The sequence below is a fragment of the Akebia trifoliata genome, chromosome 5, assembly GCF_017979445.1.
Source record: "Akebia trifoliata isolate Shusen 1 chromosome 5, ASM1797944v1, whole genome shotgun sequence".
Classification (NCBI taxonomy): domain Eukaryota; kingdom Viridiplantae; phylum Streptophyta; class Magnoliopsida; order Ranunculales; family Lardizabalaceae; genus Akebia; species Akebia trifoliata.
In genome coordinates, this window is record NC_141379.1 from 2,683,603 (window position 1) to 2,696,999 (window position 13,397).

At 34.7% G+C, this 13,397-nt stretch overlaps 2 protein-coding genes across 4 annotated transcripts; one reads left to right on the plus strand and one right to left on the minus strand.

Moving 5' to 3' along the window:
* Positions 1–586: 586 nt before the first annotated feature.
* On the minus strand, positions 587–2,071 carry LOC147400974 (uncharacterized). The gene has a single exon (XM_086442040.1). The coding sequence runs from the start codon at positions 1,674–1,676 to the stop codon at positions 717–719; it is 960 nt and encodes a 319-aa protein (XP_086298166.1). The 5' UTR covers positions 1,677–2,071; the 3' UTR covers positions 587–716.
* Positions 2,072–7,390: 5,319 nt separating this feature from the next.
* Positions 7,391–12,535, plus strand: LOC147400975 (putative serine/threonine-protein kinase WNK3). 3 transcript variants are annotated; one of them, XM_086442042.1, is made up of 8 exons: positions 7,391–7,814; positions 8,058–8,095; positions 8,198–8,425; positions 8,671–8,894; positions 8,988–9,145; positions 10,502–10,685; positions 10,764–10,910; positions 11,003–12,535. In XM_086442042.1, the coding sequence occupies exons 1-8, from the start codon at positions 7,803–7,805 to the stop codon at positions 11,686–11,688; spliced, it is 1,677 nt and encodes a 558-aa protein (XP_086298168.1). In that variant the 5' UTR covers positions 7,391–7,802; the 3' UTR covers positions 11,689–12,535. The 3 variants fall into 3 exon arrangements, with proteins under 3 accessions (XP_086298168.1, XP_086298167.1, XP_086298169.1); XM_086442041.1 differs by having other exon boundaries at positions 7,391–7,810; XM_086442043.1 differs by lacking the exons at positions 8,058–8,095; positions 8,198–8,425 and having other exon boundaries at positions 7,393–7,810.
* Positions 12,536–13,397: the final 862 nt, after the last annotated feature.

A 13,397-nucleotide genomic window follows, 5' to 3' on the forward strand; every position in this document is an offset into this window, starting at 1 on the left:
TACCAATTTGTTGCAGGATATAATTATAAATTTGACCAGCTCTGAGTGGTTGAATCGGTGATTAGAGGGGAGATATAATTAGAAATTTGACCCTCGCACAAATATAATAATCATGGACATATATTGTCATGTGAGATCAAAATTAGTTCTCATGAATTTTAAAGAACTAAAATCATTTTATATTTTCATTTCCATTTCCATTGAGAAGCAAAGAATCAAATAATAATAATAATAATAATAATAGTAATTAATTTACACAGAAAAAAAAAAGGAGGGGGGGAGGGGGGGAACAAATACATGTGAATTGCACATAAAAGCTTATACAATTAGTGCTTCCATCTCCATCAACTACTATTTCTATATAGAAATTACAAAAAAAAATAGAAAAAAAAAATGCTCACTTATCAACAAGAGAGAAGACCAATGTGAGAAAAAAAAAATGGAGATGACCAAAGATGGGGAATTAGTGGCATGTATGTGATCCAATCTGTCATGTCCAATCATGTCCATTTATCAACCCAGCTGTAACTAACTTCCAACCTCTTTCTAGGGACCCACCTCCCTCCCACGTGCTTGCCACCTCTCCTCTCTCTCTCTCTGCAACTGAAAGTCACCACCATTTATCTTCCATGGCCATGGACCCAAATACCCATTTCAGATTTCAACTATTATTTGATGAAAGATGATGGTATGGTCATTGACCATTCATGTATCACTTATTCAATCTTCCAACCATAGAGAAACAAACAATACCCAGATGACCCTCCTCCATTATACCCCTCTGTTGATGTCAATGAAGAAGATGGCATCGATGATAATGTCGATAATGGTGATGTTGTCGATGATGATGATGATGATGATGAAGATGGTTTAAATATGAATGATGCATGCCTTAGACCAGGACTAAAAAGCCAATCATGAACATCCCAATAAACTTCTACTCTAACTTTATTAACAAAGATGGACTCATTACCTCTAAATTTCCATTGAAGATGCTTCACATGGATTGCTAGATGCCCATCTATCTTTATCTCCATTTCTGGATCAAATTCACCAAATGAAGTACTATTGTTGTTGTTGTTGTTGTTGATGATTTTCTTGTTATTGCATTCTATGGAGATCTCATGAAACTTATCCTTCTCATTAAATTTAGCTCTAGTAAAGAATTTCTTCTTACCAAATATATGTTCTTTCTTAGATACCAAGATTGGATCGATGAGCGATGGCCGTGACCTCATCTTTCTATAAGCATCCTTCTTCAAATCACCAAGAAGCAATACAACCTCCTCTTCACATACCACAGCAACATAGTAATCAGATTGAGGTTCAGTCTCTCCATTGAATTTGACAGCTTTAAGATCCCAACATATATCGACCGCCTTATCGTCTACTAGTAATCGATACGAACCTTGTTTCCTCCAAAAGTACCATGGCTTGAGCTCGATTTTGAAATTGTACTGGTTGTCTCCTTCAGATCCTTCGATGGAGACGGAGAGGCCGTGGAGTAACAAATTTTTGCACCATGTGATGGTGATCAATCGACACTGACCCGCTACCTTTGTTTGGTATACAGATGTGAACACACTCTGGCCTGACCTGGTGATTGCGGCCGGGTCATCGGTCTGATTTTCACTTGATGAAAAACAAGCTGGTATTCCAATTGAATCTTGCATCATATCTGATTAATGGTGATCGATCTTTGTTGACACAATTGAATAAAAAAAATGGACTAATTGGATTTTTTTTTTTTTTAAGAGAGAGGGGGATAGAGAGAGAGATACTTCAAGATCTAGACATAGATGGTGCAAGAGGAGTTGTTTGTAGTATTTATCATCAAAGAGAGAAAAAGAAAGAAAAAGAGAAAAACCCAATTTACAAACTGGCAATTAGAAAGCAAAGGAGTGAGAGTGAGGGAAGAACAACAAGAACCCATTTTTTTATATGCAATTATCTACAAAGGGTTGGAGGCTTTTGGAATTGGGTTTCTTTATCTTTTTATGTTTTGTTTCTTTCTTCCTTCCTTTTTTTCTTAACAAACCCACTTTTTGAATCCAAGGTGGTTTTGCTTCTGTTATCGTTTTCATTTTAATTAAACTATATATATATTTTTACGTGAATGGTGAAAAGGAGAGAAGCCCTTTTCACCAGATTTGGAGTTTTGATTGCTACATACAGAGTGAGTCTTTGGAGGCAATGGAGCGTTAAAAGAGGACTAGTCAAAGTAAATTATGAGAAAAGGTTTGGTTTCTCGATGTGGGTTTGTAAAATTCTTTAATAATTTGTGTTGGAATTTAACTTTTTAACTTTATCTCTTGAGCTGTTGCTGAAGAGTGGACAGTAGGGAGGAATCTAAGGGTAGCAGTTGCAGAAAAGTCTGAGGAATCTGCGGTTGAAATTGCAGATCTGGTCAAAGTATCAGTCTTCTGCACTTGAGTTTAAGAATGGCTATGTAGACATGAATAACCAATTACCTTCACCCCTACTTCAGTTTAAATGACAAATAGAGGAAGAAAAATAAAGGAACCCATGTGGGTTTTGATCATTAGATCTCATTAGATGAGATTCAAATGTCTTTTGTTCGAGGAATTATCGTCATCAGATCCTTATCCAAATGATTAAACCAGTCTTGTTCTTCCATTTAATTTGTCTAGAGTTTTCATATCTACTCATTGTCTCAATCCACGGCTTTTTGGGTTTTGCTATCAATTTTTTAGAACCTTCAACTTGTATGTTCTTTCTAGGAGGCATTTTCATTGGCCTTTGCTTTATGTGACCAAGTCATCTCGATTGTGTTTACATTGTTTTAGCGCAATTAGGGCTACATCTACAATTTTACCAATTCCTATTTTATTTTTATTTTTATTTTTAAGAATAATTCTGAAGTGACGTTAGGATGTGCAATAGGAAAGTATCTATGATTCTTACACACTTTCACATCAGGATGTGCAATATGAAGTACAATCTTAAGGTCACTCCAACACGACTCTTTTTAAAATCTTTCTTAGTTACATTCAATGTATTTATATGTTGTCACCTAATGTTTAACTCCATTGTAATCTTATTATTATCTTATAATTATTTTATTTATTTATTTTAATTTGATTGGGATGCATCTCTTACACAAGTTTCTAAAAACACACTCCACTTTAAACATTCATCTATAATGCTACAGTCATCATTGACCTCAAAGAACTATAGTTTTGAGGATTGCTAATGTCTCGTTGAAGTCTTGGAAGCTAGCATTCCTCTTATCTAAATAGCCTCATATGTGTCGATTTGTATGGGATGGAGTCCATCCCAAGATCTCAATGTTGCAACAACACAAGAGAAGTGTACTGGGGTGGAGTTTTACCCATGTGGGCAATCAAAACCAATAAGCTCCCCACCCCCACGAGTCACGGCATCAACTCTAAATGGAGTCGTTGGTGATGCTAATCTGGATTCTGGATCAATAAAAAATGAAACTCTAGCGTGTCTAATTGATATGTCATCTAAAATCTCATTGAAAGATGTTTTCTATCTTAAACCTTGTTTGATTGTTGTATCTAACAAGTCCAATTCTATAAAATAAAAAGAAATTGGTGTTTTCTTGTTTCTTGGCCTGTATTAAAAAGTCCCTTGGTCATGTTCTGTTTTTGACTTTGGAGAGAGGGTCAAAAGATTAAGTCCCCATGTCAAAATATAGAATCTCAATAACCTAAGTTGGAAAAAATCACTGGAAATTCACTCGTTGATGTGACATGTGCACAAAATCATAGATCTTTTTCCTTGGGATATACACAAGGAAAAAGATCTTTGATTCCTGTACACACATTAACATCAGCGAGTGAATTGCGAGTTATCTCAAATATAACACATTTCACTCTGCCTATATAGTACCTAAGACAATAAATTACTGTTGATAATGAGAGAGCTTATATTACTACACCATATTTTTTATAACTCGCCAAATATGGATAGTAATCATTGATGTATTAGCTTTCCTTTGTTTTTTGCTTTTAGAGGTTTCCTCGGCCTCCTTGTACTGTGTTTTCCCTCTCTTCATCAATATATTATACTTATCAAAAATAAATAAAAAAATACTGATAGTAAATATTGTGCTTGGGGTTATGATAATTAACCACTCTATTTATCTAATGAGTGCGCTCTTTGTAAAGAAACCGATGCAAGAACAATAAATAAAATATAAAAAAAAAACCAAATAAATTAAGATATATGCAAAGTCATAGAAAATGTAAACATTTTTACGTGGTTCCCTCAAAATTGAGGTACGTTCACAGATCACGTCAATTCCACTATGAAAAGAAAAACCGCAGTTATAGATTATACTCTTTTACCAAAGAGAAATATATACCCTAGGAAAATCTAACTAGGGTTTTACATAATACTAACAAAATTACAGAAATACCCTTATTGACTAGTACCATCAGGCTCCACAACCATAACCATCTGTTCTATTTCTTCTATCATGGACTTGGCTTTCCACTCAGATGAAAAGAGCCCTTTCATCTTTGAAGGTGCAGTGGTTGGATGGATTGCCAACCCAGCTGCTTCTTTCTTTGTCCTCTTCTCTCTGTCTCATTGTTTATTTCTTTTTCTTTTTTCCTTTTTTCTTCTTTTTTTTTTTTTTTCCTTTTGTTTCAAAATACATTTTCATATATTTAGATCCTTATTTAGTGTATTATAGACAATTACATCTTGTAATAAAATTGTTGGTGCTGCAATATAAGCCCTTTAAAGAGAATATCACAACACCTTAACATAGGTCAGGGGTTAAGGATAAAATCATCTGATGAGGGTGACATTTTTTTTACCTTACAATGTTCCACACAAGATGCATATAACGTTGACTCAATAGATTAAAACAAGTATTAAACCGATATTTATTTATTTTTCGTTGCAATATTCTACACGAGATGCTTAGTGTTGAATCAAATAGATTAAAACAAGTATTAAACCAATATTTTGAACCATGGATTAAGCTTAAGCATGTATAGCTCATTTGGTGCTCTCTACAAAATAAGTTTGGTCCCAACTTACCATGCAAGAAGAGCTTAACTCTATGACCTAACATGGGCCAGTACATGTTTACTCAATAATTGATAGAAACAACAGAAAAGCATATATATCCTTGACTGCTTTATTCTGCCAACCATTCAAAGGGCATAAAAGTTCTCAATTATCAAAGACAAGGCTCATGAAATGCATCTATAGATAAGACCATAAACCATGTTGAAGACAAACAACTAAATGAATGACAGATAAAGAATTTCAATGCAACAACAACAACAGCCATCACCACTTGAAGGAGCCAGCTAGCTTAGTTGGTTAAATCCAATGGTAATGATGCCATAGACCAGGGTCACCAAGTTACGGATTTTAATAAAAACAAGCTTACCGATCCAAAGCAACAATAATAACAAAAGACTAATCCCAAATATTTGGGGTCGGCAAGAGTGGAATGAAATGTCTGATCAAGATTGAAGTTAGGGGGACATATTTTTACACCATCTATTAACATGACACATGTCATCGTCCTTTGTCTGGGTTTGGGATCAGTAATGTAGTGCACAGGGAACACTACACTAAGGAGTTAGTGTCACAGCCTTGCAAGTGCATCACTGGTTGGATTGGAAAGAGCTATAGATACCGAGTGGTCGAAGTGGAGCCGCCACATTGTGGGGTGAAATGGTAGTGAGGAGTGTTATTAGTCCCACATCAGATAAGAGAACATTTAGAGCTTGGACTATAATAACAAACTAGATCTTATATGGTATGACGCATTTTAAAGTCGTACAGGCTTCGACTCAAAAAGAGGATGATCGACACCAAACTTCAGAAGCTCAAAAATGCCCCTACCTATTACATCAAAATGAAACAAAAAACAAATACAAATTTTTAAATCATTTGGAGGCAGAATGCAGTTAGATTTCCTTGATAAAAAGGCTCGTGAAATTTTTATACTTTGTGAATCAGCTTAGAGTTCTAATTACATGGATCTTCTTAGTTTTTTCATGTTTATTGTTATTTTGAATTGTTTGTATCGATACGGTTGGCACAAGGGTCAACTATCACGCAACTGAATGAATTTATTCTTCCTGGTAACATTGTTTCTCACTTTCTCCAATATCTGCTCAAACACATCTTCGATGAGTTCTGCGTGTTGTATTGGGCAAGTAGGTTAGTAGGAGAAGACGTGTTAGCATGCTGGTCTAAACATTCTCAATCATGTTTCGTAGGGGTGCAACTTGGTCCGATTAAAACCAAGAATTGACCTCCTTATAAAATAAATAAATTTATATATTAAATTTATTATAGATATTCTACAATCTTTATACACGGATTTTATTTACGAAGTCCCAACCATTATTGTCTTTAAAATCTAACAACTTAAACCTTAAGTAAAATACAAACACAGATCTCCTTTTTATACCCTTAAAAAAAATACAAAAACTTAGTCCCCAACTCTCCAAATCTATTACATTTTTTTTTCATTAAAATAAATGCTATTTGGAAGTAGGTTTATAGGATATTGATGATCCAAGAACCGAATCGAATTGACCTTAATTCGGTTTGATTTGTTCTAAGGTCGATTCAAATTGGTTCTAGTTCTTGATTAGTGTAATCGACCTAGGTTAGTTCGATTTGAATTTGACCCCAAAACCGAATCAAGTTACACCCCTAATATTTCATAACCTTACCTAATCAAGCAAGAAATAATAAAAAGATATAAATGAAGATTCTGGCTTGTTAACTATGATTTAAGAAGATTATATTTATTCAGATTATTGCTGAAAATTTGTGAAAATAATATAATAACAAAAAAGAACTATTAAAACAAAGAGTCGTGACAATCTGACTACCCCACGTGGCATACTCAATCGATTAACTAACGTGACAAGTTAAAAAACCATAGATCTATATTCCTCAGGATACATGGTTCCCTCGACATACACTTTTTATAGGAAGGTGCAGCCGTGTATCCCGAAGAGCCCAGATCTACGATTCCCGAACTTGTCACGTCAGATAATCGATTGAATTTGCCACGTGGTGGGATAGTCAGATTATCAATGATTCTTACTCAAACGGTCCATTTTCTTGCAGGGTAATCCTTTGTGTTTGACTTCAGCTACAACCGCCAATTCTTTTTTACTAGAGATTGCCAACATTGCCCTCCCTGACCCCATCCAATTCATGGGCATAAGGGTAAATTCATCAATTATCCATACAATAGTCGGACATTAGTTAAGTAACCGTTTTTCAAACAAAAATTTACAAAATTGGATGTATAATAATTTTCGTAAATATTTAAAAGAAATGACCGATTCAGTAATTTCGGCAAATTATGTAACTGTTTATGAATTTAGTATTTTTTTTTCCTTTCTAATTTTTACTTGTTTGTCGACAAAATGCAAAAAACCAAAAGGAGTTACGGTCAGATGGGGCAGTTCGGTCAGCCATTAATGCAGCTTCGCTTTCGGATGAACTCGCACGGTTCGCATCTTGACACGCTTATTCCTCCTGAATCTTCCTTCTCTCCTCCTTCGCCCATCTTGAAACCCTAGATTTCGTTCTCTTCTCTTCCAGCGTTTTAATTGTTTCTTTGGTTTTATTCGTGGATTGATACAATATGTGGCTTTGAAGGAAATTAAAAGTTGGATTTTTAATTTTTAATTTTTAACTTTTTAAAAAAAAAATTTAATCTGAATCTTAAGAGACAAAAATGGTTGGAGATTTGTCATCCGAACAAGCACCAGACGATTCTGATTCGGAGTTCGTGGAGATTGATCCAACACGTCGATATGGTCGGGTCGGTAATTTCTTTATTTCTCTCCTTAGTTTTATTTATTTAATGCTATTTTCAAATTTAATTAATCCATCTCAAGTTCACATTTTGGATCTTTATTTTTTCTAATTTATATTAAGTTATATTTTTGGATTTCCATTTTTTCTTAAATCTGTTGTTCAATTAGCTTAATTTTGCTGTCAATGTTAATTTTATTGATTTTTTCTCATTTTTTTTTTTCTTTTTTGGATCACATTTGATGGCATTGCAGTATAAAGAGATCTTAGGAAAGGGAGCAGTCAAAATAGTGTATCCTTTTTGCTTGAAATTTAATTCCTTTTATCCATAATATATAAAAATTACAAATTTAGGGGAATTATGTTCATCCTTGATCAATTTTCCAATCTTCAGATATAGAGCATTTGATGAATTAGAAGGAATTGAAGTTGCATGGAATCAGATTAAATTGGCTGGTGTAATGTGCAATTCGGAACGTTTGGAGCAAATCTTCTCCGAAATCCATTTGCTCAAGACTTTGAAGCACAAGAACATAATTAAGTTTTACACATCTTGGGTCGACACCAATCACGATAATATAAACTTCATTACCGAAATTTTCAGTTCTGGGACATTGCGCCAGTGGGTTTACCTTCATTTCTATTCTATATTATAATAGGGTGATTTACCAATACATACATTGAATAATTACCAAAATGGCAAAATGTTCATTTTAATTTGTTCCACAAATTTACCATTTTGATAAAAAGGAATTAATTCCGGAAAAGGTTATTTAGCATTTTCGGAATTAAAATGAAAATTGTGCCATTTTGGTAATTATCTCTATATAATATGTCGAGAAAAATTTCAATTGGTGCTTTTTTTAGGTACCGTGAGAAACACAAGCGTGTAGATTTGAGAGCGTTGAAGAATTGGTCGAGGCAGATCTTGCAGGGTCTTCTCTATCTCCATGATCATGACCCACCAGTTATTCATCGGGATTTGAAGTGTGATAATATTTTTGTTAATGGGAATCAAGGCGAGGTGAAAATTGGTGATCTTGGATTGGCTGCCATTCTTCAAAAGACTCATTTAGCTCATAGTGTCATTGGTGAGTAGTGCACGTCTTTTGTGGGATTGAGTTACGATGGAGGTTTTGGAATTGGAGGTGATAATGTTCTTGCGATTGTAATTGTGTTTGTAGGGACTCCCGAGTTCATGGCACCAGAGCTTTATGCGGAGGAGTACAATGAACTTGTAGATGTTTATGCCTTCGGCATGTGTTTATTGGAGTTGGTAACATTTGAATATCCATACACCGAATGCACCGATGCATTTCAGATATACAAGAAAGTGACATCGGTAAAGACACCAAGATCTTTAGTTCATTTGCAGTTTTTATATATCATGTAGTCATTCTCTCATCGGGATTTAACATCGGTGATACTTCTCCTGATCACAATATCTCGGTATTTATAAATCATGATGTTGTTCTCTCATTATATACACGCATATATAATACAGTATCCGATGGCCTGGATTTATCATCGAGATATTAGTAGTGGGGCATGAATATATCTTAATGATGGATATTGTTTTTACATGATCGCGATCATGTGGTTTTTACACAAGTCAATTTTCACGAGTCACCGAAACCCAACCCTATCTACATATGTATACCTTCACATTATCGACTAAATAAATAAATAGATTTATAAGAAGGAAGACTGTCACATAAAGATACTAAGCATCAACTTGTTTAGAAGACGAGCATGTCAAAAAGCAAAAAAATACTCTTATGTCTCATTTTTAGTCATATATTTGGCTCAAGGTGATCGATAATAACATAATTAAGTTCGTGACCAGTGCGAGAAGAAATGGTGAGGAAACAAATGAATTCCCGATTACAATTGATTTACAGAAGGGATTGACTTTAGTTTTGTATTCGTTAGCACTACTATAGATGAAATATATGCTCATATTCAAAAGAAAGTTTCTTAGTGTATATTATTCACAAATGTAGTGTTAGTTGAGGAGACTAAAGAGGGAATCAATGTGGAGTGCAACGGCTTTAGAATAAGTAGAATTTAGAACGAGTACGTGGAGCGAAACTTTAGTAGTGACATCCATGAGGAAGGATCAATAAAAATTTATGGTGATGAAATTTCCCGAAACAAGTTTTGTTACCCTAGTTCTATTATTGAATGGAAATCACTTTGGGTTGATTTCAGATACTTTGTGCAGTGAGTTGTGAGTTGGTAGATCATCTTCTTGTACATGGTTTTGTAAGAGAAATTTGGTTTCATTTCCTTTCTTTTTCACGTCTTTTAAACTCTGTCATGTTCCTTTTGCAAAATTGGAAAGTCAAAGAATTACGTCAAAAGACATGGATATATACAAATTAAACAGAAGAACAAGGTTCGTTCAGCCTACCCCAAAACCTGGTTACCCCTGAAAATATGTGACAACTTGCTAAGTTGATTCACATACAAAAGTGTTAATACCACGACCGGTTTCAAACCCATCTTCACCTACTAATTATTGACTTCTAATCCCATTTGTCTAGCAAGAAAATGAAGGATTACCCCTGAAAATGTTCCCTTTAAATTGTAAGATTTGCAATTGTGAACTATTTTCTAATTGTAAGCTTCATATGGAACATAGGAGTTTTATTTAATAGGAATAAGAAAATTAATATAATTTTTCATTTTTGTGCAGGGAATCAAGCCTGCATCACTGGAAAAGGTGAAAGATCCTAGAGTGAGAGAATTTATTGAAAAATGCATTGCAAAGGCCTCCATGAGATTACCTGCTAGAGAGTTGTTAATGGATCCTTTTCTCCAATTGGATGATGATAATAGAAGTGTAGGTCTTTCTTTACGACCAAATCCCAATCATTTAGGTAAAAATTTAATAATACTTCTTGTTGTTTAAAGAAACTCTATGTTTTTCCCCTCACACTCTGACATGGCAAATGCAGATGCTAGCGATGAACAGTTTGGTGTTGATATAGATCCTTTAAGTTCTACAAATGACCCACCCAAGGAAATTCAAGACTTCATGGTTGAGGATCAAAAGAAAGACGAGCACATGATACTTATAAAACTATGCATCCCAGACTCCACAGGTTTGTCTACCTTTTGCTTCGCTTGCTTATGTTCTGATTTATATGTTTCATTCCCAAATTATCTAATGAAAGCTTCCAATTGGAATCCACAGGTCACGATAACAACATATATTTTCCATTTAATACTGAGGTGGATACACCATTAAATGTTGCTAGTGAAATGGTTGTGGAGTTGAAATTGACAGATCACGATGTTACAAACATTGCTAAGATGATCGATTCAGAAATACAAGCATATATTCCAGAGTGGTCAAGCACAAAAGCTTTAGAAGATAATTCTGGTGGTCCATTTGCAATTACCAATAATTGCGACTTTGAAACTAAAGACGAGCAATCTCCATTAGCAAGTGACTTAGATCCTCCTTCAGGTGATCTAGTTCTGGAACAACTCTCTTCAGGTCGGAAGTATTGGTCTGATTCCCACAATAAACACTACAAAGGCTCCCTCGTGACACCTACCGAGTCAAACTCGTCTTCTCAACAAGAAGACAATGAGCGAATTGGTGCTTTGTCTGGATCTTTTGAACTGCCCCATGAATCCCTTGATGATGGGCTTAATATTAAAATGAAAGAAGTTAGCATCCTTACGTGTTCACAGATCTGTGATAATCAAAATGGGGGACTTAAAGATCATGACAGTCAATATTCTAGCGAGGGTGCACTGCCATTGGGGGAGAACGATAAAGTGTTTAACGACAATGAACCAAAAGATGTAAGAATCATCGTAGAGAAATTAGAGCTTCTCTTGGTAAACACCGAAATGAACTTGATGAATTAAAGAGGAAGCATGAATTAGCAATAGAAAATCTCCTGAAAGAACTACCTCCCGAAACTTGTGACAGAGTTATCAATATGTGTCACTTGAAGTTTCCTAATTATAGGACTCGCAATCAGTCACATTGGTACTCTGGGCATTCTACAGATTCAGATTCCTCATGTCAAGAGGAAACATTATCAAGTCACATACCCAACTCTCTAGGGGATAATAATTTTGAGTGCTCTTCAATTCCACTTGGTACCAACACTCTTATTCGACCAAAGAGGATCTTCAATTCGCCAAGAGGTTCAAATATCGTTCGAATTTTCGGGAGATTTGGGAGTCGACCGTTTACAACTGAAAATAGTGTTGGTGAGCTTTTCCTCAAAGAAAGATCAAATATATTGAAGGGGGATTCCAAATCTTCTTCTAATATGGGTATTGCTGTAATTTTGGGAGATTATGTAGCGAAATCATAGCTCAAAGGGATGCTTTCATGCTAGACAAAAGAGAAATGAAATTCGTTTTCTACCATGTAACGGCTTTGGAAGGAGATGCGGTACCATGTATATTCACCATCAAAATCGTATCCACCGTTTGCAACAAAGTTCGGTCCCAGAAAGATGTCTACATTTCATTTATACTCGATTTGATTACCTTGTATGTATTATCTGATATTGGCCTATAAATGGGTGGATGTTGTACATATGATCATTTTCTTTGTTTCAACTATACACTAACCATCAGTTATGACCTTCTGTAATTCATTGTTGCTTTGTGCAAATGTGAGACTCTATGTTTGAAAGAGCCATTAATGTATCATGCATGAACTGTTTAATGTTAGTATTCTCTGTTTCTTGAGCTACAATTTTAATTTTAATTTTAATTTTTTTTTTTTAATATTTACTGTCTGATTTAGCTTAAGCACAAGTTGTTAAGAAAACAAATGCAATCGAACCAAAAAAACAAATCGAAACAAAACACAAATCACATACAGAAATACAGATTTTACTTGGTTATCTCAAGATCGAGGTACATCCACAGATCAACCGATTCTACTATGAAGAGAAAACTCGTAGTTACAATTACAACTTTTCACCAAAAATGAGAAATATAAATACCCTTGGAAACCTAACTAGTGTTTTACATAATATTAGTGAAATTATGAAAATACGCTAGCTCAATCAGCATAAACGCATGGCTTGATTTACAGTACCTCCTTATTCTATTAGGCTCCAAAAATCACAACACAAGTTCCTTTCTTCTAGTTCAGTAAATTTAGTTGCATTATTCTACCTTCGAGCCTTACACTGTAGCGTTTCTTTGTATTACGTTAGGGATCACAAGCCCAGGATACATCAGGGAGGCAGCCGGTGTAGAAACTCTATCGCCTATGAAGATAAATCCTAATAATTAATTTCTTTCAGTTCTAACAAAGTCAAATGAAGAATGAAGAAACAAGATTCATTTAATCGACTCCAATTTTTTGGGATAAAAAAACTACTTTGATGATGATGATGATGATTTATTTACCGTGAGGTGGCTTTTACCAAGTTATGCATTCTCTGAATCACTCTGATTTTCGCACAAATACAAGGGAAGTTATTTATCCGAGTAAGTTGTCCGTACTATTTTCTGCAAAACACGTTGTGCGTGAGGCGTTTACTTTGCAAAACGTGTCTAAAACATACCTAATTATTATTAACTTTTACAGTAGAATCAATTCTCTT